Source organism: Phaenicophaeus curvirostris, chromosome 3 (genome assembly GCF_032191515.1).
Source record: "Phaenicophaeus curvirostris isolate KB17595 chromosome 3, BPBGC_Pcur_1.0, whole genome shotgun sequence".
Classification (NCBI taxonomy): Eukaryota; Metazoa; Chordata; class Aves; order Cuculiformes; family Cuculidae; genus Phaenicophaeus; species Phaenicophaeus curvirostris.
The window spans coordinates 84,314,453-84,338,578 of NC_091394.1; the positions used below are offsets into that span (position 1 = coordinate 84,314,453).

General features: G+C 43.2%; 1 protein-coding gene across 1 annotated transcript in view; it reads right to left on the bottom strand.

The window, feature by feature from the left end:
• Positions 1 to 2,194: 2,194 nt before the first annotated feature.
• The window catches only part of EXT1 (exostosin glycosyltransferase 1), a 178,415-nt gene continuing 156,483 nt past the window's right edge, over positions 2,195 to 24,126 (bottom strand). Inside the window, exons 4-11 of the mRNA XM_069854575.1 lie at positions 22,555 to 22,674; positions 17,466 to 17,598; positions 16,007 to 16,125; positions 14,683 to 14,778; positions 11,394 to 11,483; positions 7,530 to 7,690; positions 6,378 to 6,549; positions 2,195 to 2,679 (exon numbers count right to left, since the gene is read on the bottom strand). Coding sequence (XP_069710676.1) covers positions 2,494 to 2,679; positions 6,378 to 6,549; positions 7,530 to 7,690; positions 11,394 to 11,483; positions 14,683 to 14,778; positions 16,007 to 16,125; positions 17,466 to 17,598; positions 22,555 to 22,674 — 1,077 coding nt within the window. The 3' untranslated portion in view covers positions 2,195 to 2,493. The remainder of the gene's footprint in view (positions 2,680 to 6,377; positions 6,550 to 7,529; positions 7,691 to 11,393; positions 11,484 to 14,682; positions 14,779 to 16,006; positions 16,126 to 17,465; positions 17,599 to 22,554; positions 22,675 to 24,126) is intronic.

Below are 24,126 nucleotides of genomic sequence, written 5' to 3' on the forward strand. Positions count from 1 at the left end.
AAAATGAGCCTAAGGAGAAGGCTTATTCCAGTCCCTCCAAGAGCTGCCTGATCTTCAAGAGAAAGAAGCAGCATGGCAGCCACTGGAAAATCAAACCTGGAAAATCAAACCACTGGACTTCACCTTCCCCCTCGAGACCAGCAAATGCAGACCGCACAGCACAAGGAAATGAGGTTTAGGTTTTTACATGACATGAGAGGCTGAATTAGCAACTCACCTTACAGAGACAGAAGTGTAACTTGCTTGCCTTCTGTCCCTGTCCCTGCCTTCTTACTCTTGCCTCTTTACATGTCTCCCCACATGCTGGTTTAGCTCTCTAAAATGGCATTAAAAAAATCCAGTAAATCACTGGACAGTTCTTTCACCATTTTAGAGAGCTGGACGGGCTCACAGAAGCATCTGACAGACACCAGCATAGCAGAAGGTGTGAGGTAAGACCGCATGGCCAGGGGCTGCGAGAGCAATGGGAGTGGGGGAAAGGTGGCACCTCTTCCTTCCAGCAGTATAAGTCACTAGTTGCAATCTCACATGTTTTGGCAGATTCTTTTAAAGATTTGGTTCAGACTTAACACAAAATGCCAGGAACCTGATGTTCCTGCTCTAACTTGCTGCGCTTTGTTCAAATATTGCAATACATATGCAAAGCAAAACATTCTTTGTATGTCTTTACATGTCAGGTTGCATACAAACATTTAACAATATCTACTTCGCAACTTCCCATATAGGAATTCTGATCTTACCAGCAAAAGAAATTATTTAGGCTTCACAACATTCCCTCTACAACCAGTAATTATTACTTTTATTAATGAGGAAACTGAGGCACGCCTCGGTTACGGGAGTTGCTTAAAGCTGCATAATAAAGCAGTGCCTGAACCTGAATGAAACTGCTGACAATCCCAGTCCACTCTTCCTATCACAGCAGCTACTCTTCACCCCAGCTACTGGACCAACTGTTCACACAGGAATGAGGTATAGAAAGGCTTTCTGGTCTTTTGGGCATCGGAACTAAACCCTCCCACTGTGACTTTAACCAAGCCCTTGGGGGTGACGATTGTTACAGGGCACCCCAAGCGCACCTCATGAAAATGCGAGAGTCCAAAACGTTTTTAAAGTGCTTATTTTCTTAGCAAATCGGAATGGCATCTTCCTGACCCAAATCACTGCTTTAGTTTTCATTCTTCAACTGAAAGAAACATATAAATCAACAAAGCACTAAAGAGAAATAAACAACTGGAATATTTCAATTTAAAAATACTTCCACTTGAAATGATAAAACCAGTCTGAAGTGTGACTAATGCCGGTATTTCAGGGTGAAATTTTGTTCAAGTTACCCTGCCCCAGGTATGCCTGGGAGCACTCGCTGCCATCAGAACTCAGTGTCTGACCATGCACTTTACTTCCAAGTGTCAGACCTCCAGGAGGTGTTTGCATTTAAGAATTAAAAAAAAAGAAAAAAAAAAAAGAAAAGCCCATTCTTTGATTTCATATAAACCAATTTGTTACAGGCCAAATTCCTGCACTGCAAATACCAACAGGCTTTCTTTTTTTTGACAACACCCTTCTTGCCCACAGAACAAAGCTATTTCTAGAAATTTTGCTGCAGTGGCCAAGCAGCACCAGTGCACCTGGGCAGCAGACACTCACGTGGGCTGTGTGTGTCCCACACGGTTGCCACACTGGCTGTGCTGCCACCGCGGTGCTCACCCACAGGCAGGGCCGCTCGGGGCGTCTATCTCCTACCAGAATAAACACGCAGCACCACAGCCCTGGTCTGCGTGAATCCCTCCCTGTGCCCTGGGTCACTGGTTCACTCCTTGGCAGCAGTCCTCCTCTCCCGCTTCACGCCAAGGCCGATTGCCTACAAAAACTGGGTTCCCAGCTAGAAGGATCTATGCTCTTAGCTGGCTCGTTGGGGGTCTCCAGTTCTCCATCCATCCAAAGAGATTTTGCTATATTGGCTGCTACCGGCTTCAGGAAAACTGAGGAAAAAAACTAAAAACTCAGCAGTAAATGAGAAATATTAATACTTCGGTTCTGTCCTGCTTGTGCTCAGTTTGTATCTGAACCTGCTGCATTTTCTCCCTCTGAGATTCAGGCATTTAACTTTGCAGGAGAAAATGATTGAAAATTGCAATGACAATCAAATGCATGAAAGAAAGAAATGGCAGCTTTGAAATATTCACAACCAACACAATTTTGATTAAAGAAAGAACTCTGTTTTTAATAGGGTTTTTTTGATCATTAAAAAAGTTTAAACCTGCATAGCAATCATTTCAAAAATAATTATTTAATGTTCCATAATGAAACTGTACACAACCTAGTCTTGAGCGACAGAAGCCTGCCGGGCGGTTTGACACAGTCTGGAGCGGCACAAGCGGGCGCCGGGACGCCCATCGCTGTGGCCGGGCGCTTGCTGTTGGCGGCACAGTCTGGCTCCACGCACCGGTGGCCGCGTGGAGCTGGGGACAGCTCGGCCCCCCTCAGCAGCGCTCCTCAGAGTCGTTCAATGTCCCGGTACTTCTTTCTCAGGATGGAAACCTGGTCTTTGAAGAGGACAGGGTCGAGCCTCATCTGAGAGTGGATTAGCGGCATATAGCCAAACCAGCTGGCAAAAGTGTTCATGCAGCTCTGTCGTTGGGCAAAGTGGTCAGGGTCGGCCCAGCGTGAGGCCCGGGACGTCTGTGTGGAGAGGAAAGCAGAAATCAGACATTGGCTGCAACACGACAAACAAAATGGCAGGAGAGTGCAGGTACTGCAGCTGAACCCACACCTTGCTGCAGAGCAGCGCTGAGGGCCTGAGAGCATCGATTAGGCACAAGGGCTGAAATCTGCTCACCACAGGGCTTCAAAACAGAGGAAGGACACCCTGCCAGGTGAACCACTACCCCCAGCCCTCGAAATGACACTGAGGACAGTGGGGCGTGGGCAAGCTCAGTTCGACCACGAGCTGCCTTCACACTGACCCCAACAGTCATGGGCAGGTGTCCCAAAGCCTGCCAGCACAGTACCTCACTCCATCTCTTCCTCTCTTTTTTTTTTATACCCTCAAGACACTTCAGAGATAGAACAAGTCCTTAAAAACCACCAGGAAAGACAAGGAGACCACCACTGGCCACTGGAGGTGCATATCCTAGGGCCAGCTGCTGCTCACAGCCTTCAGCCATAGCAGGAAAGCACATCGCAGGTATAACTGCTTCTCAGGTCAAAACCACACTTCTGCAGTCCAGACCTGTAGAGATTTATACATGAGTAATTTCAACCAGCTTGTAGTTGAGCTCAACAGAAGTCCTTACGTGCTTGGCATTACTCATGAGTGCATATGTCCTGAAGGGAAAAGCAGGGTGCTTCCAGCAATCTCACTGACCAAGACACACTGTCTTATGGACAGACAAAATTAACTGACGTTCCACATGATATCACATTCAAATCTGAGCTGAGGAAAAGACCACAGGCTGCATACATGCAAAATATTGTGGCCTGATTTTCCAAAGTTCAGGTCAACTGTAATTCCTGTGATAGTCCACTTAAACTAAGCACTGCTGGAAAAATAAGTCCCTAACAGCTCTGGAGCAGTTACTTTCTATCTGTACCTAAACTACATGTATGAACAAAAAAACCCTATTATTTAAGATAAAGTATGAATGATGAGAACCTAAGTTTTTTTTTATACCACTTCTCATGCATCTCTCTATAGCACTTACATTTCCATTATGCTTTAAGAACAAACATAAAGTCATAAACTCAAAGAGTGTTAATTAAAATGTGAAGAATGTGATAAAGTCAGTGACTTTCCAAATGAATGGGTTATCAGATTTTATCTTGTTCAAGGCCTGTCCAGTTTAGCTCAAATCGTAGGTTATCATGTGCGTTGATTACAGACTCGTGATTACACTAAGCCACTAAAGAGCAAGCAAAAGCTTGTTGCTAGAGTATTATAGCAGGCATTCTGGCCATTAGCAGTGAATTTCCATAAGACTATTAATCTCTGTCACAACACTGAGGTTAGGTTAATTTTTTATTTGTCTTTCAAGGAATTATGAACAAGGTCCGTTACATTTCCCAAAGCTGCAGGAACAACTTGTCTTTGGGAGAGAGTTATAGTTCATGGCTGACTCAAGTCACCTGCACTATAAGAAGAAAAATGACTCTTCAGGCTCTGACAAACAGCTAAAGCATGGTCCTATGGAGAGGCGAAGCTTAAACTGGAAGCAATAGGTATATTCTGGATGGAACCTTCTTGTTCACAGAAGATCTCCTTGGTACCCATATGAGTCAGAATTGCTGAATGCTACCTGCACTTCAGATGAAAGTGCAATGGCATACAGATAAGGGTGTCTACAAACTGGCACAGCCACTCCCCAGTGAAAGATCCAAGAAATGCTACTAGAAGAAAATGTGGGGGGAAAATAGAGGATCTCTTCTTTTTCCTGCCCCTTGTAATCATGGTACTGTTTGTAGTGCACATCACAGACACTGTAGCAGCACAGATGGGAGATTATTTAGGACTTGCAGGATTTGCTATTCTTCCAGTCGCTCCCTCACAAAGGGAAGGAGGAAAAGTGCCCTCCAGGTTTCCATGTATCCATGCTACCAGAAGGTATAGCCATTTCTACAATGACAGAGTGCTTAGCCAATAGCCGCAAGATAAAGCAAGCATTTCATGGCTGCTAGTGAGTGATGGTGTCACTGTGGGACAAAATGTTCCTTGTGGGAAAAAATGCTTGAATACCACAAATTGTCTCTGTTGTGACAGTCTGATGTCAGCCCTCGAATCACACTACATACTTTAAAACAGCACAGGGACAACCTGATACATTATATTAATTAATAATAATTAAAAATAGAAAACCTTTCTAGAATTTACTTCTGCTTCTAGCATTCATGACCAGGTCTTAGGTCTAGAATATTTAATTATAAAATGGGAGTTTAACTAAAATTCAGTCACCACAATCATCAGTTCCATGAGTCTGGGATACCCATAAATAACACCATGTGAGAAAACTATGAAAAGATGCTGTAAATGTTGGCCATTTCTCCTTTTGGACTTTCCTTCATTGCAATAAGTATATCTAAAGTCTATTTACAGTTCTGCTAAACTAAAACCTAAAAAAAACCCAGAATTGTATTACTCTGTAAGCCTAACCTAGAAGTTAACCATTATATTATTGGTTACAGTGTAGAAGTATAAGGGAAGAACAACTGACTTCATCTACCTGGACTGACACAAAGCATTTGACACTGTCCCACATGACATCCTTTGCCTCTAATTTGGAGAGACAGGGATATGGTGGCTGGACCATTCAATGGATAACGAACTGGCTGGATGGTGGCACTTAAAGAGTCATGGTCAATGGCTCAGTGTCCAAGTGGAGACCAGTGACAAGTGGCATTCCTCGGAGGTCAATGCTAGGATCGGCACCATTTAACATCTTTGTCAGTGACATGGACAGCGAGATTGAGTGCATCCTCAGTAATTTTGCTGACAACACCAAGCTGCATGGCGCAGTCAGAGCACTGGAGGGACAGGATGCCATCCAGAGGCACCTGGACAAGCTTGAGAAGTGGGCTCATGTGAACCTCATGAAGTTCAACAAGTCCAAGTGCAAGGTCCTGCACCTGGGCTGTGTCAATCACGAGCACAAATACAGGTTGGGCAGAGAATGGCTTGAGAACAGCCCTGAGGATCTGGGGGTATTGACTGATGAGAAGCTCAACATGAGCTGGCAATGTATGTGTGCAGCCCAGAAAGCCAACTGTATTCTGCGCTGCAACAAAAGAATCATGGCCAGCAGGTCAAGGAAGATGATTCTCCCCCTCTACTCTGTTCTAGTGAGACCCCACATGGAGTACTGCATCCAGCTTTGCCCCTGTCCCCAACATAAGAAGGACATGGGCCTGTTGCAGTGAGCCCAGAGGACTTCATCTCTCCTGTTAATAAAGGCTGAGAGAGCTAAGGTTGTTCAGGCTGGAGAAGAGAAGGCTACAGGGGACCTTATAGCAGCCTTCCAGTATCTAAAGGAAGCCTACAAAAAAGCTGGAGAAGGACTTTTTACAAGGGCATGTAGCAATAGGCCAAAAGGTAATGCTTTAAACTGCATGATGGTAGATTTAGATTAGATATAAGGAAGAAATTCTTCACAATGAGGGTGGCAAGACACTGAAACAGGTTGCCCAGAGAGGCAGTGAATGCCCCATCCCTTGAAGTGTTCAAGGCCAGACTGGATTGGGCTTTGAGCAATCTGGTCTAGTGGAAGGTGTACCTACCCATGGTAGGGGTATTAGAAGTAGATGATCTTTAAGGTCCCTTCCAATCCAAACTGTTCTATGATTCTATGATCAATATATCCCAACTGCTCAAGCATGCTGTGGATACATACCTGTCCCATCATGGTCTCCTTATATTGTTTTTTTTGTGTTACTTTGATTGGAGGCAATTTTGTCACAGCTGACACCAAAAAATTCATTAGAATGTCCTCACAATTGGCCAGTTGGTCCACCATATTCTTTAGGCTGGCAGGCAGGTAATGAGTGTACAGGTAGTGATAATATCTGGAAACCAACAGTAGTGTTATTAATACAAATTGGTGAACTTTCAGGGGATACAAACTCCAGGAAATTTCAGTCTTAGTTGAGACACAGGTTTTGTACTGAACTCTGGATATACTACTTCCTTTCTTCAGTCTCATCCTCCAACAAGAAGGAAGAGCAAATCAGTATCTCATCAAGACAGTAAATATTGCTAATGGAGAAACAAAACACGCCCTTTTTGTAACTGGGCTAAAAGAAATAAAGCAAGCCTAATTATCAAGATAGTGGAGTAGGAAAGAGAAAACCACATTGCTACACTGATGAATTCATCCTTCACCTCTTCTTTCAAAGCTGTTCAACTGGGGAGAACTCTATTACAAACTGGCTTACTACTGTCCTTATTGTTGAAATTATTCTCCTCTGGGCCTCCATCACTGCCTATGGCCCATCTTTTTTTTTTTGCAGAGATGTGGATTAGGCATTCCAGAATTTGGTGACTTTCTTCTAAAGTCTAGCGAGGCCTTTGGCCTCCTGAAGTGCTAACAACAGGGGGCTTCTCCAACGTGCTGCAAGATGTTCATCTGTGAAGTGTCCACTGTACTGCATTTCTAGTGTAGCCAGAAGACTTTGCAGTCTGCAGCTGTTAGCCAACACACACCCAGAGCTGGTCTGGAAGTAACCTCCTTTCTGCTGTGCTACAGGCCATTCAGCTGAGCAGCTTAATGAATTCAGGAGCTCTTTGAAGTGTGTAATTCCTGATGTTAAAATGAGCAGTCCGACTGCCTCAAAATACAAGTGACTTCAAAGAGACCCAACAAGTGCAATAATGATTACCAGATCCCCAGAGCTAAACCAAGAACTTAAATTATTACCCCATAAAAACCAGACCCATTTATTATCTTTCCAGTTTTTCCCCTCCCCGGAAGAATGTTCATCACCACCCTTCCCCTTACTATTTTGTTTCATACAGAAGGAGGACAGCAGATGCTTTGGGTTCTTACTTGTGGTAAATAGCAGCTCCTGTCAATACCATGGAATAGTCATTAGTCCACTTGGAGGTATACCCCCACCTCTCCTTAGTGTTGTCCCAGAAGTGACTGCGAGCAGGATACCCCACAATCCTGTCTGGAAAACTCTGCCAAACTGTAAAGGCAAAATCCACCTGCGGATAAAGACACAGGCCAAATGAGCGCCAAAATTGTTTCAACAAATGTCAACAAAACAAAATATTACCTTGCCACTAATTCCTAACTCAAAATGTTGGAACTGCTGCAAAACATTAATTCTATGTATTCATCAGTAAATTAAATTGACTGCTTGACATTTTGCCCTATAATTATGCACATTTTAATGGTTCCTGTTGAAGGGAGTCTAGAGCATCCCAGCATTACATTAACATTTTCAAGCTTGCCCTTTACATATCAAACCTTTTCAAGTTACAGAAAGAATGGGTGTAGGTGCATGTATTTATACTTAGATGCAATATAGAGTGGTAATAACTACATGGTAAACTGAACCTTTTGCATATCTTTGTGCATTTCACCTACCATTTCAGTACTGTCAACACAAAATCAGGAGTCAAACACCTTAAATTACAAGGGTGGCTCAGTGAGATCAAAACAGGCAATCAATGCAGAGTCCTTTTTATATATTCCATCCATTTTGAGTCTTTGAGGTACAGGCAGGTCATGCTTTTAAGACTATCCATATGACCAAGAGGGTTAAACATAGATCAATAAAGAGGAAGATAAGATTCCCATGTAGTTAAATGGCTTTAGGAATAAATACTTCAAGAAAATGCCTGATACTATATGTGCCAAAAGATGTCAAATGCTGCTGATACAGGGGTTTTTTTAATTGTCTTGCTGTAACTATTTGAATAACTCAAATCTCTGAGAACTGAAAAGTTGACAGGACATTGCTACCCCAGGATCTCACCAAACAAATCTTGGTGACGCTAGGAAAAGGGTTGATTGGGGTAGATTGCAGAAGGCTCATCAGCACTAGATTTGAAAGGAGTTTGCTAAAAATACATGTGGAAAGATTTTTATCACTGTAAAGTTGGTTGGCAGTCCCTTCACTTCAACTTAGGTTTAGGAGCTCAAGCTACACTGAAATTTTAAAAAGAGGTAAAGACAATTCTAACTGTCCCAGTCAAACCAAAGAAAAGGAGGGATTCCTTTCTGCACTGCACATCAAGTTCCCTCCAATACCAGAGGGACCTCAAATTTTTCTCAAAAATGCCTGAAAAACCTTCCAAGAATGCAGCCAAAGTCAAGGCTGTAGAGGTTAGATAAAGAACAGCTACTCTGCTAACAGTCACATTTTGTGTGATTACTGTCAGACTTCTCTAATTTACAAGTGTTTTTATGAAACAGAAGAGTCACATATGTACTGGAATATAAAGTTAGGGACTGCTTATTTTCTTTCAAGTTGTTTCAAGGAATCTGAAGCCAACTAAAAAGACAATGTGCACAAACCAGTCACCGTTGTGATAGTTCTGATCTCATCCAAATCAATACCACATGAAAGAACTAAAGTTTTTTTTTTTTCCCTGTAAAGGCCTTTCCCATAAAACATGACATCTGTTTTCTCTAGAGAACTTTGAGAATCTCACACTCAAATAAATAATAAAGTGGCTGCACTGAGTGCCCTCACTTGTGCTTTCATCTATCTGTCCCTGTACCAGGGAGATGCACTAAAGCAACCACCCTAAGAGGAAACTCCCTTTATAAAAAAAAACCTCCAGTCCTCATTCTAAGAAAGTTTCAGCAGCATAGCCACTCAGCTGATCAGCAGGAAAAGCCAACCAGGCTGCCAGTCTCTTAAACCCTTACATCACTTCTGACCCACGCTGATTCCTACTTACTTCCCATGCAAACATCCCTCTGTGCACACGACACAGCTCCTCTCACAAGAGCAATTATGTGTCGTTCTGCTGTGAACGGAAAACCTTTACTATGCTAGAGTGGGTCAGAACGAACAATGTGCCTGGTGGCTGCTCCTCCCAACAGGAATGTGACTGTGTTTGATCACATTTTCAAATTGTCTTTTCTGGGCCCTGAAGCTTTGCCACAATGACCACCCATGAGCAGCTAGTGTCAAGGAAATTTTCACACCATGTGTTTCAGGTCAGTGTTCTGACATACTGCTTTTGTGTGTAAACCATATGATGGGTGAAGGGAAGCAATGGGGAGGCCCCAGTTCTTTACAGAGAGCCACCAAAGAGAGCTCCTGACCCTGGTACCCTGGCAGAAGAATGCTGAAGCTGCAAGGTGGGTGCTAGCAAGAGCCAGCCAGCTGGTACTCTCTGCAGCACAGGGGCCATGGTGTTTGTAGAGCCAATACCCACCATGCAAACATGCAATATTGGCTGCAAGCTGCTCACAGGAGGGAAGAAGCCACAAAGAAATGTATATGTTTTCTCACACAACAAGAAGTATTTGCATTTCAGAATGTTTAGGGTAAAACACTGCCAAGCCGAATGAGAAACACTATTTCATATGTGTTCCAGCAGCCTGAATGACTCCAAAGTTTGGGTGATGACTAAATACCAGGCAAAACAAACCAAAGCTCCAAATCCCCATGGAATCCACAGGCTGGATTGCTGTAAATACCATCTCAGTGCAATGAAGTTCCTGAGAGGTCTCAGCATGGCCCCCAGGGCAACTGAGACAGGACCCTACATCCCGTGCATCAACCTGCTTAGGAACTCCAGCCCTAGGATAAATGCCTTTTACTGGGTTTGGTTTGGGGATTTTTTGGCTGTGCAGGGCTTTGCACACAAGTGCTTTGGCAGTAGCTGCATTCTTTCTCACAGAAACTACCAAGGTGTAATCCTGATATCAATGTTAACTACTTCTTCCATCTGTTCAGCAGAAGAGGTCTATGGTGGCTCCTTCTGGAGAAGTCTAACTACAGCACAACAGATCTGTACTAGGGAGAAGAGCGGTGGCAATCTCCTCCATTTAGAACAAATTCAGTGATATCTTAGGGTGTAGAGCAATGACTAATGTCAGGCATTTCTTCACTGACACATAAGCAGCGCGAGCATCAGTGCAAGATCCCCATCACTGACAAAAAAAACCTTTATATAAAGGTGAAGTTGGGAGAAGGGAATGGCCATGAACATGGGGAAAAAAGGGGGAAACCAAAAGAAAATCAAGTTTTTCAAGCTATTCCCTGGCCATCATTAATAATGTACTTCCCAAATATTGCACTCTATATAAACTGTCATCAGTTTCCCCTGTGGTTCTCAGGAAGACGTTCCAGAAATCAATACTCATCCCAGTTGTAAAAATTGGTTTTATACAGTTTTTTTCTTTTCTTAGCACTATCTTGCTCTTGGCACAAACACTCCAACACCTAAACTAGCAAAGATCTCCAATTTTATGAAGCAACGCAATGGTGAGAGAGCATTCCTCGGTGAAAGCTTGCATGTTGTCTTTTGGAGCGACAGCAGTCCCCGGCTGCTGACACCCTTTCCCTTCCCACCCTTTCCCTTCCCACCTACACCCTACTGATAACGCAGGGGGAAATAAAGCTACCCCAATCAGAAAAGTGAGAACAGAGTATTAAAGCTGACTGCTCTTGGCTGCCTACACCCGCCCGCAGCTATGTTACTAAAATAATAAGGAAGGGAAGAACCATATGCTAATGATGAGTCAATTAACCAGGGTGAAAAGCTCCTCTGATGGCAGGCAGTGGCAGGGTTGCTGAAACAAGTGCAATGCGTGAAATCTGAGGAGCATAGCAGGAAATCTTACAGCAGTTGCTCACTGGCAAAGCCAAGCGAAGAGCTCATCTCCTGTGCTCAGGATGAGCTGAGGAGCCAAGCAGTCTCCGAAGACAACAGAGACCCTTACCTCAGTGGTTGAAAGCACAGTGTCCTCATCCAGGCTTAGCACTGCATCTGTCACTATATTGTCGTAGGGTAGGAAGCGACTGCTCATAACCTGTGGGTATCCAAGGCAGGAAGAGGAAGAAAAAAATCACTTGAAGGACTCATTTACAAAGGAAATACTTCATTTCATTCTTCACTCTTATTTCCTCTTGTCTGAGGTACATTGCATATCTCTGTCTGGTGGAAAGGACCCTTCAACTCAAGAGTGACTGTCAGTTTTGTCATCTCAGCAGTCAGCTTACACCTTCTACCTGAGGAGTAATTTCTGAACAGACCTCCATCTTTGGAGCATGCTGCTTTCCTTTTGTGACAAACTGCAATGGTCCATACTGAGAATTAGATGCACCTACAGCTTCTTTAGGGAGGACATTTTCCCTGGTAGTTAGAACTGTCCTTCTGCTCTCATACAGAATGTGAGGATCAAAGATAATGAATGCTAAGAAGGACGTTGCAGTATTCATAACGTTATGCACCTAGAAAGCCAGGTGGTTTAGGCTCTGTGTGAAGGATATCATGCTATCAGGATGGTTCCTATATAAATTGGTAGAGCTCCATTTCCATGTATTGCTGTTGTATCCACAGAGAGCTGCTGCCAAATGGTGCAACATTCTCCATCAGGAAAAGATAATATGCTAAAGAACATGTGTACGAGTTGAACACCAGCTGCATCAATAATTATATTGGTATTGTAGTATTTTAAAAAGTCACATTCTTAAGTGATGTAACTATACATATAAAACCTATATGCAAAATAAGCTTTTAAAAATTATGGCAGGACATAATGGGAAAGTGAGATCAAAAAGATAACAGTGAGAAATGAGAATTCATACGGTTTCTTTAGCAGACTAATTAGCACCTTTTGAGAACTGATGAATAGTAACAAGGACACAACACTCTTTGCCTCATTTGCTAGGAAAAATATCCCGACTAGTTAATACAATTTTTTCCCAATTTATTATGCCAAGAAAACACTACAAAAATCAGTCCCAGGAAGAGGAAGTCACTGTATGGGAACAGGGACATGAAGAAGTTTTACACATCCCTCACAATGGACATGTTGAGTTCTGCGTTCCCTGCAACCTGTTTAGAAACCTTATTGCTCTCTACAACTACCTGAAATGAAGTTGTAGAGAGGAGGGTGCTGGCCTCTTCTCCCAAGTGACAGGGGCAGGACAAGAGGGAATGGCCTCAAGTTCTGCCAGGGGAGGTTCAGGCTTGACATCAGGAAAAGTTTTTTCACTGAAAGGGTCATTGGGCACTGGAACAGGCTGCCCAGGGAGGTGGTTGAGTCACCTTCCCTGAAGGTTTTTAAAAGATGGGTGGATGAGGTGCTGAGGGATATGGTTTAGTGATTGATAGGAATGGTTGGACTCGATGATCCAGTGGGTCTTTTCCAAGCTAGTGATTCTTTGAAATAAATCTTTGGAATCTATGCCTCGATTCAGAGAAAGCTCTGCCTCCGTAATTAGGACATTCACAGTATCTGTCTAGAAAGCATCCCTTCACAGCTACAATGGCCGCAGACCAAGAAGATACTGGCTGTGAGGAAGAGGTGATCTGGCAGGGGTTGATGGTTTTGCTTTGCTTACATTAAGGCAAAGGAGAGCAAGCAGTCTGCAGGAGACCTGTGTTCTCACTCCAGCTCTTTTACAGACCATCGAAAATTGGCAAATAGTACAACAATCAGGACTACCCAGATATTTGTTTTTGTAGCTAAAGCTCCCATTTTTAAAATAGGTGTGATAATATATCTTGATGTTGTGGGGAAGAGTGAGGGTTAGGTAAAGGCAGACCTCTGTGATCACCTGCACGGAGTAGCTGTGCCTGCCAGCATGCTTCAGTTAAGTCTGAAGATGAAAAGTAGTTCTTTTGTGCAACCTTTGAATTGCACTGCTCTGGCTTTGCCAGCTTTGTCCAAACAAACAGCTTTTCCACACAAGAAGCCTTTCGGTGCATGTTGGGATATTAGAGGGAAGAGGCTGCCCAATATAAACACACCTTTGTGTACTCAGGAGACTCATTTGTTATCTAAACAGTGCCTAGGGCCAATTTCTACAAACACTGTAGAACTGGTCAGAGATTTTCTCCTCTACTTCACCTCTGCAAGTTTTCTAAAAAGAAAGAAAAAAACCTTGCAATGTTCAAAAGGCTCAGAAATCACTACAGCCTTTCTTGGCCCTGCAGCAACTCTCCTGATACTGTTTACATGGGTAGCTAAGGCAAGAGCCATTAGCTGCCAACCTTGCAAGGCTCTCACTTTCCCCTTATTAAGGTGACTGAGGGAAAAGACCAAAGACAGGACTATAAATTCAGAATAGGATTGTGCAGCCAAAGCAACTAAAAGTCTCCTTTGCAAACACAAAGCTCAAGAGCCAGCTGACAGATCACAGAAGGGACCAACCCAAATCTTTCTCAGTCTGAGTCTATAGGCAAGAAGTCTTGGTTTCTCAGGTCTGCAATCGATAAGGAATCATCCACTTCAGTGTGGATTTAAAAAAAAAGCCTCTTTTCTCGTCAAAGTGGTCTCTGTTTCCACTTTGCAGAAGTGGAAACAAGTGTTGCACAGCAAGAGATGACACCCTAGTTTGGTTTCCACACAAGCATTCCTCGTCCCTTGCTTTTTTTTGGTGGTAGGAGTCCATAACTAGCGGCAAGACCCTACAAAGCCACAAGAGAAGGTGCTTTTCAAAGGCTTGCTAATGCCATTCATTGCTTTCTCTTCTTCTCCTTTTCAGTCCACAGCTGGCCCCCAAATCTTGTACCTGTCTGCTTAAGACTCATCACTACTTTCATGCACCTGCAAAGAGGCAGCGATCTCTAACGGGGCGAGCACTACCTGCTCCCAGGGACACATTTCGAAACCGGGTCCCACTGGTGAATCTCAGATTCATGGCATTAATTGCCATGTTGATGATTTCTGAGAGCAGGCTGCCCAGGGAGGTGGTTGAGTCACCTTCCCTGGAGGTGTTTAAGGCACGGGTGGATGAGGTGCTAAGGGGCATGGTTTAGTGTTTGATAGGAATGGTTGGACTTGACGATCTGGCGGGTCTCTTCCAACCTGGTTATTCTATGATTCTATGATTCATGCATGAAACATGAATCTGTGACCAAGACGGTACAAAGGCCAAGGAATAGAAAGAAGCTGTCACACTGGTGTGAACTACAAAGCTTTCACCAAAGTGGCTGGAAAAAAATATTCAGGTCCCACTGGAGAATATATGCAATTGTTTAGGATGTGTCTCTCCACCTACCTTGCTCTCTCCTTCAATGACTATGACAGGCACAGAAGTGGCAGGCCAGCGGTGTTTAGCTGGGAGGGGTTTATCACAATTCCATAAAACAATAATCTGAAAGACAATATTGGAACACGATCAGAGACCTTTATGGCACTGCAGTCCAAATCCTAAGGACTCATATTTCCAGATCAAAATGTTAAATTCAAGCTAGGAATTTCAAAATCAACAACAATGATACAAATTTTTATAAAAACTACATTTTCTACTGTAATGTCACCCATCCTGACTACTTACACTATGTGTCCTCTGAGGCAAACTTAGGCTGCACAAGAACTCAGGAGGTCTTATGGTCTAGGACAGATCATAGGGATGTCACTGATCTACTCTGCCTCTCATTAAAGGCTAAACCACTTGTGAGACCCCACTGCAAAAGGGTGCTCCTACTCAACTCCCCAGCATTTCTTTTAGAGAAGCCAAAATCCTGGCATTTCTGAGACTAAGAACCACAACAGGAGGAAGGAAGATCATGCAAGGGCTCTTGAGGCACAGATACTCCTTTGCAGTTTGCAGTACGCACAATGCTGACCTTTAAAGTACAGTCATTATTTGACCTGACTCATGAAACAAAGGGATTTCATTACTGTGTTCAGTTCTGGGCCCCTCACCACAAGAAGGATGTTGAGGCTCTGGAACGAGTCCAGAGAAGAGCAACAAAGCTGGTGAAGGGGCTGGAGAACAAGTCTTACGAGGAGCGGCTGAGAGAGCTGGGGGTGTTTAGCCTGGAGAAGAGGAGGCTGAGGGGAGACCTCATTGCTCTCTATAACTACCTGAAAGGAGGTTGTAGAGAGGAGGGTGCTGGCCTCTTCTCCCAAGTAACGGGGGACAGGACAAGAGGGAATGGCCTCAAGTTCCACCAGGGAAGATATAGGCTGGACATTAGGAAAAAATTCTTCATAGAAAGGGTCATTGGGCACTGGAACAGGCTGCCCAGGGAGGTGGTTGAGTCACCTTCCCTGGAGGTGTTTAAGGGATGGGTGGACGAGGTGCTAAGGGGCATGGTTTAGTGTTTGATAGGAATGGTTGGACTCGATGATCTGGTGGGTCTCTTCCAACCTGGTTATTCTATGATTCTACTGTTTCTATTCCACTCACACTCTACTCAGAATTTTTGTTTCTCGTATGTGCAGGCCACAGACACCAGAAATCTCAGAGAAAATAAATATCAGAATTGAAACATGGGTTTGAACCAGGACTGAGAAGACCTGAAGTCAGTAGGCTCTTGATCTTGGAACAGTAGTTTTGTCTCCACTGTGATTGGCAGTGAAACAGCTCTGCTTACCTGTGCACAGTACTGGGACTTGGCTACAGCAACCAGGAGTTTCAGCACAGGCTGAGATTGGGAAACCAAGGGAGTTACTGCGTGGATAACGGCAGTGAATGTGGGAAGAGGCTTCAGACCTGAAGTGAAGAGATATGTGTTCAGTAAACACAAAACTGCCCCAGTTAGTACAGATTTAAAAGACTCAGGAGATGGAAAAATAACTGCACTTAAACCAAACCTTGCCAGGTTTCTCTAGGCCATTTCCTTATGTCTTGGATACTAGGATACCAGATGCTTCAGAGGATATCACACTTCCCTATAACTCTCACACCCTCTGAAATCCCTGACTCCAACGTAATTACTGCCTTTTCTTACTCATTATTTCCACAGATGTCCTGCAATCTCTTTCTTTCATCCAGTTTGTCCCACAGATAATATTGACATATAGTTTGTTCAACCAAATGCCTTTCTCAACACAGGCTCTGTTTTGCTGCCAGGCTCTGGATGCTTGATATTTTCTAGAGACTATCTTGATGACTTCCAGAAGTTTGTTCAGTTTCCTCAGTTCCTTTACCACCTCTGTCAGAGTTTTGCTCTTTCTGGGTCATATCCCATCCACACGCATCTCCATTTACGCCCTGAGCTGATAATTCTGTTTGCATCCTTGCTTCCCATTCTGATATTTTTGTCTCGCTATGATTTCCTTTGCTGCCTAAAATAACAGATCGCACTGGCATCTACCATTCATTACTGCTCTCAACCTTATCTAAATTCATCTGTGTGGGGTCATAGTCACTTTTCATCAAAATTTCCACAGAAACCTTCTTCTCCCTTTTTAAGATGGTAACTGTGAATTTTTAGCAGGTAAGTAGTACAGCTCCACACAAGTGGGATGGCACAAGCTGAGCCAAAAGTAGCAGCAGTCTGGTAAGCAGGATCACTCCAGCCTGCAGGCAAATTCCCCTGCAGAACTCATCATTTAAGCTCTGCTTCAGGAAAGAGCCATGAACTTAAGCCCTATTAATTCCTTCTAGTGGGATCCATATGAAGACACATAGGATGGAGAATAAATCCATACCAACTCTACACTCCACTAACAAGCATCATGCGTAAATTACCACTTTTCCAATTTGCCAAGCACAAATAAACAAAGAAAGCAAAAAGCTATTCCTCTGATGTCCCCTTGGGCCATGAAAGGGTCAGCAACTCAGGCATTAATTACCAGCAATTGAAAAGCATGAAGGGACATAGATTTTTTTTTAAACAATCTTTGTAAGCGAGAGGCATGTGATGCATGTTGATGAGTCAGAGACATGCCAGTGTACAGTGGGCGGGGAAGATCGGGACAGGATAAACAAAAGGCATCATTAACTAAAAATGAATGGTAAGACACTTGACACAAGCTACTCAAGGATCGAATTCCAAACTTCCACTAGAAATTCCAAATGCCACTAGATTATAGCAAGGAGTCACTCACCGAGATTAGCATAGTAGTAAGGAAAATCTCCCAGATATGAGGAATACTGTGGTAGCACAAATAACCCTCCAGGATGTTTGTTCCATATTAAGCTGTTACGTGATATGTGCTTAAATATTCTGTCCTGAATAATCTGGAAAACAAGAGAGGCAATGACTTTTATATAGACTGTAGCAGCCACTAGTAGAAGCTTCAGGGACTCCAGCTGACTGGAATCATCACCCATTCTGCAAAAAGCTGACACACACAAATTACGAGACATTACTGCCTAATCTCTCTTAAAATGACACAGAACCTACACAATTTGACATCACCTCAGCAGCTCAGCCTTTGTGCAATAGGTTTCAGAGCACCTCATTAGTCTCTCTGGAGATGGGGACCTTGCAATTCATTGCATTTTGTATTTCAAGTCAAATATTTTGTCTATTAGAGAACCTTAGCAGTTGTAAACCCGATTAGTTCATTGTCAGTTTTACTATACAGAACTCCCAGAAGATAATTATTTGAGGATGGCATTACAAAGCTAGGTATTATTTTGAGATAATTAGAGCATTCAAAATCATGAAGACTTTCAGCAAATCAGGCTGCACTAATTATTAATTTTTGCTTAATTATAAAGGGACATTAGCATTCAGATACATCACTGATTCCACATTTCAGTCCTATAACAGTTCCTTGCTGAATGAAACAGAGAAAGATCTTTTGGCAACTACTGCCTATCTCTGTTGAGGGCCACAAACATAGATTTCTAGATTTTTAAGGTCATAACAGATTGCTAGGTCATCTACTTTATCATCTGGAATACCACAAGCCGCAAAAAAAGAGAAAGCGCTGTACAATTAATGTATATTTATAAAACCGAACACAGTTACTTCATATCTCTTGCCAGTGTGCAAGAGCCACAGTGGTTCTTAACACTGACAGAAGCTTTTCCAAACTTGCTGCAAAGACATAAAAAGATTCAGGAGTGGGAAGCTGTAAATGGACAGATTCAGCCTGTACATAAGATACAATTTTTAAGTGCAATCTGCTGGTGGGCCACATTTTCTTAAAGATTTACCTTCCCCCAGAGCATCAGAGGTAGGCAGGTGTCAAGAATCATAGAATTGTTTAGGTTGGAAAGGACCTTTAAGACCATTGAGTCCAACCATAAACCTAACACTGCCAACTCCACCGCTAAACCATGTCCCTAAGCACCACATCTACAAATCTTGTCACCTCCAGAGATGATGACTCAAACACCTCCCTGGGCAGCCCGTTCCAATACTTAGCAATGCTTTTGGTGAAGCAATTTTTCCCAATAACCAATATAAACCTCCCCTGGCGCAACTTGATGCTATTTCCTCTTTTTTTTATCCCTTATTACTTGGAATATTCCAAATGGCTGAGGTGTGGCAAAGAATTTTCCCCTAAGTCAGCTAGGCAGGATTGCATTGCCTTCTTCTGTAGCTCATCCTCTGGGATCTCCTAAGGAGATTTCACATAACTGGCAGTTTATTCATTGCACAGGGCTCAAGTGCCAAGAACACACTGGTTCTTCTAACCTAAATTCTCTGGTCTTGAAATAGGCATATATGGGTTTAACTATTTGCCTCTGAAGTTTGACTAAATCTGACCCCTCATCATTCATTCCAGCCTTAAAATCTATGGAACTAAAGAAGATATATATGCACAGTGTAGGAAAACTGAAAGCAAGCAAAAAGACCCAACACAAGCTGAACAGAAACAGCTGCTGGAGTCTGAACAAGCTAAAATCTCAGTAAGCAGCTGAGTTCAGGGACATTTGGTCAACACAGACCATGAGTAAGTGCTGCCACAAACACTGGTTTTCCTGGAACTTTTGATTACCATGACAAAAATCATTAAAACACCAGTTGCATTGTGCTAGACAATCCTCTGATGGTGGCAACATACCCACTGCCAAACTGGGGTAAATGCTAGGTGTTCGCATGCTTGTCTGATTTTTGCCTGCAGCCAGTTACCGTAGGTAATACGCAGTAATTCATACACATGCCTAAGTTAATTTAGCTTTTTTTGGTCTCAGAATAATAGACTTAGGACTATATTCCTAGCACTGACAAGAGCCTATCTGATAATTTCTGTTTGGAAAGTGAGGTGCATCAGTTATCAGATCTCCTCCGTGGTAGTGGAAAGAGAGAAAAAAAAAAGACTCCTGTTTTTCCATGTGCAACTTATGCCAGTAAACAAAGACACAACCTAGAAAGTACATATTTTCTAGTGTTTACCACAAAGCATAAATATTATAGCTCCTTCCTCCTGCTTTCTCAGAACTAGGGCATAATCAGATAAGGAGAAGTCTGCAAATTTACATGGTCAGGAGGTTTTCACAGACGGGGGAGTTTTCCATTGTGCTGGTAGCCAACAAGGCTTCAGGGGAAACACATGGTTTGCATTCAACGCTGCCTCAGTGCACCCAGAGCGAGCGCAGCTCTAACACGGAGCAGGATCCTGGTGCCACACAGCGCATGCAGCCTTCAGTGCATGTCAGGCACGCAAATCTCACCAGTGCGGTTCTGCACCAGGCTGGGGAGCTGGCCTCGGTGATTTATCACAGTTAACAAATGAAAGATTAATTTATTACACTCCTGGTCTACACAAGAAACCCACCTGTCTGTCACGACAGAGGGAAGAAATGACAACTTGGCAGAAAAACAACAGAAAAGTACAAGAAAAGATAACATGGAGGACCAATCAATTAAAATGCAGAGTGTACAGTGCTGCATATATTGCAGAGTCAGACAGCGGCTACATGGTCCCTCCAATGATGAGGCATGCAGGCAGTCATGCGAGAAGGAAGAGGTTAGAGTCTCTGGATAGGTTTCTCTTTTCTTTTTGGATTTCATTAATAGTCCAATATTTTTGTCTCCCTCATATTCACGCTTTGAAAAGTTCATCTATTGCCTTAATCACTGCTGCTTCTCAACATACCTCAGCCAAGCATCAAACATTTGTTTGCACTTTGAGCTGTCCTTCTCCCCTCCTCTTCCCAAGCAGAGGACTGAGCATGTTGCACAGGGATTTATGGATGTTTTGGGTTTGTTTCAGAGAAGATCAAGCTGAAAAAGTGCAGATACACTGGAGCATGTGTCCGGATAGTGCTTGTAGCAGTCCATTGCTGCACTGCCAGCACTTCCACTCACCATTCTGCAGCAGACAGTCATGAACATCTTTTCCTAATCCACACCATATACACAGCATTGGGCAGTTCCTCTGTGCTGCCCAAATAATTCAAACCTGTCATTTTGGGCTACGATTTCAGACACCAAAAATAGCTCACAACTGTTTTCCAAAGGAAAACAGGAAAGTTAAGTCAGGACTTTACTTAGAGAAGTTGAAATATGAAACGAGCATCTGTTAATAAACATGGAATCCCTCTTAGCTGTCCTGAAAATTTCTGGGAGTCCTGAATTAAAAAATAAACATAAAAAACCTCAAACCAAAACAACTCTTGCACACAAATGAAAAAATTCAGAATGTAACTTCAACACCAGGCATACATTACTTGGTTTCATTAAATTAAACCTTCCAGGAAAACTTTTGTTTTCGCTTTAGTTTTTCCCCTCCAAGCGGAAACTCCAGCTTGCTGTTTGCCCAGCTGCTTCAGCTTTATTATGGCTCCTTCTGTCCCCTGGGCACCTGTGGCCACATGGGCCAGTGTGGCCCAGGGCAGCACTGGAGACACATCTGTGAGCCCTGCAGCTTGATGCAATGGACGCCAAGGCTGTGGGGGCTGCAGGTTACAGCCGCTCAAGACCAGCCCCAGCACGGGCAGGAGAGGGGCAGTGAGGAGAGGTGCGTGCGCCTCTCCTTTTGTCTATCTTTGACCATAACGATGAGTATGTAGCGAAGGGAAAGATGATGAACATAAGGCACCTCGGTTGTCCCTAAGGACACTTGCGTAAGGGTGAATTAGACTGCAAGCACTGGGATGTGGTCTTCCAGTTTTCTTAGTCCAGTTCTGGTGTGGGCTGTGATATTTATCGCTATCTCACCAGTGCTTATTAGGGAGGTTTGAGGATGCAGAGCAGTTCCCAACAGGCAGCACAGATGAAGACATGCTCTTCTGAGGGCAAGGAGAGCATTGCAAGGCTAGCTGTTGCCAGGGGCTCTGGCTGGTTTTCTACACTGGCACAGAAAAACCTAAGGGACTATGTTGCAGCAGCTGGAGGTAGGTCAGCCACGGGCGACCCATGCTGCAGGCAGCAGCACTCATTTGCAGTTTTCAGGGCAAAGCAGGCACAGCGGGAAATGTGGAGCTTTACAACTGTGCACAAAGACGGATGTAATTGCAGAAGCATTAGCATAAGACAAATGCATTTGCACCTACAAAGTGAGCCACTTTCAGTGGCAAAAGTGTGTCAAAAATTTATGTGCAAAATTGCAAAACAATTAGAAGAGAAGCCTGCTTTTGAAATTGTAGCCTGGGCCCTACTTCTAAAGAGCCTTTCATCTCTCCTCTGTCTCTGAATTCAGAGAGGATTCTCTTCGTATTTGAGATCATCTGTCTCCCTGTTTAATAGCCGTCTAATTATGATTATTTATTAATATTTTATAAGGATGATCAGGTCTTTACCTTATCCTGTGTGTGAAGATAAGACACAGTGATTTACAAGACACTGCCCCCCCCCGCCCCAGACCCATTTTCCTTGAGCCAGACCAATAACCCCATCACAAGGCATCTAAGTGTTAAGGAATGGTCAAGAAGGAGCTCTACAATAATATTTTTTCCAAAATGAATTCCAGGAAGATTTCTTACATAAACACATTTACTACCAATGACAAGAATAGTGATTCATAAGCTACAATGCCTTGCAAAGGCAAGATCACACATGACAACATTTCCATGTGTTGGGTAGCTCCCATTTTTCACCATGTCAGTTTTCTAATACGGATTCCAGTAATGAAGGAAGTATTTCCTTAGGGGAGAAAACTTATCAGGATGCTGAGTGTTTTTTCCAGTGACCAATTGCACATCATGAAAACCAAGGTCCAACATTAGCTGAGGACAGAAGAAGCTGGCAAATATAAACTTCGCTGCCTGGCAAGGTCCCGGACAATTTTTACTCACCTCTAGTGTAGTCAATACAATCTTCTCAACTGAAGAAAAATAAGCCTCCCACAAGAACTGTGTCTGCTGTCTAAGTGCTAGGATTTTATCCTGATGGATAGACCTGATTGTAGAAGGAATCTGTAATACAAGATGTAATATAGTCAGAAGCTTCAGAAAACAATGCAATGCCATCAAATTAATATGCTGCTGACAAGCCCTCTCCTCTATTAACGAGCTGCAGAGCTACAGCACTCCTGTCTGACAGAGATGTGTATGTCAACAGTTAAAGCCTTGATGTAAAACGAATGAGACACAACCTTTTATAACCTTTGGTACTGAACCTATGATTTTTTTTATCTGTTTTCTTTTAGTTTTTGGTTGTTTCATAGTAACAGAAGCTCCTTCTCCCCAGTGCTGTGGCACAGGAAAGTAAGGAGCTCTTCCATACACCTCTCATGCACAAGGCATTTCATGGACTAACCAGTACCTGAAGGTATTGAGAGTCCAACAATTATCTCCACTCTCAAAGTATATTAAAGAGGTCTGGAACTGCATTTACCACAGCATGGCAACACTAAAGTGCCCTAAGGAAAACACAGCAATATCTTATAAGACTCCACTTTTTGGGAGCCTGTGAATCAAACTGTATTTTACTCATCACTGTGGGTGGAAAGAATAATGTCTCCCACACCACCTGTTATTCACAAGGAAAAATACTGTATCTCCCCATCCCCTACTTAATCAACATGTTAATTCTGGTATATGTTGCCTTGCCAGTAAAACCCAAACTGTCCTGCTGCAACGCTTTGCCATTAAAAAAGTAACTGCTCACTGGATCAGAAGGGGAGGGCTTCACTTCTTTGTCTTTCCTCGTCCCCATGTCCATCTTCCACATTGAAGGGAAACTAATGTACACCCATGTATTCTTTAACTTGGGATCTAGACCGAGGCCTCCAGAACACCACTTTGATGATGTAAACTGACATTCTCAAAGGAACTGAACTGCAATTTGTTTCAATTGTTTCATGCGACTCACAGCATGAGAAAGGCATCCAGGATACTTTCATGATGTGTGAAAACATACACCTGGGCTCTGTGTTGCTTTTTTGCATGTTCCAGCTCATTCTGAAGTTTACTTGCACTCCACTGCATCCCACCCTTTCCTGACCAGAACACACTTTGCTTATTCCTAAAATATTGAGAGACGACAGTAATCATTATTTGCTTTTACACGCTCCTGAAACAAATGATTTCACATGCAACATTTTCCAGAAGAAAATTAGAGATTTTAAGAATTTATATGTAAAAAAGTTCCACAAGAATCAGCAAATTCTTCTCTGTGTTGTTTGCATCCAGGTCTGGTCGCTACATCCAATAGTACCAGGGCTCCACAGGGAGCAGTGTTAGATGGAACAGTCTCTGCTCTCTAAGATCTCTGTCTCTTAGGCCTTCATCTTAAAGATGCTACTAGCTATAATATAGACTTCCAGTTTATAAGAGAGATAGAGCTACAGCAAGGTGGAACAGAAGAAAACCGTCAGACTATTGGGAGATGATACTTTATATTCCTTCACTATAGTCCCCCTAGGT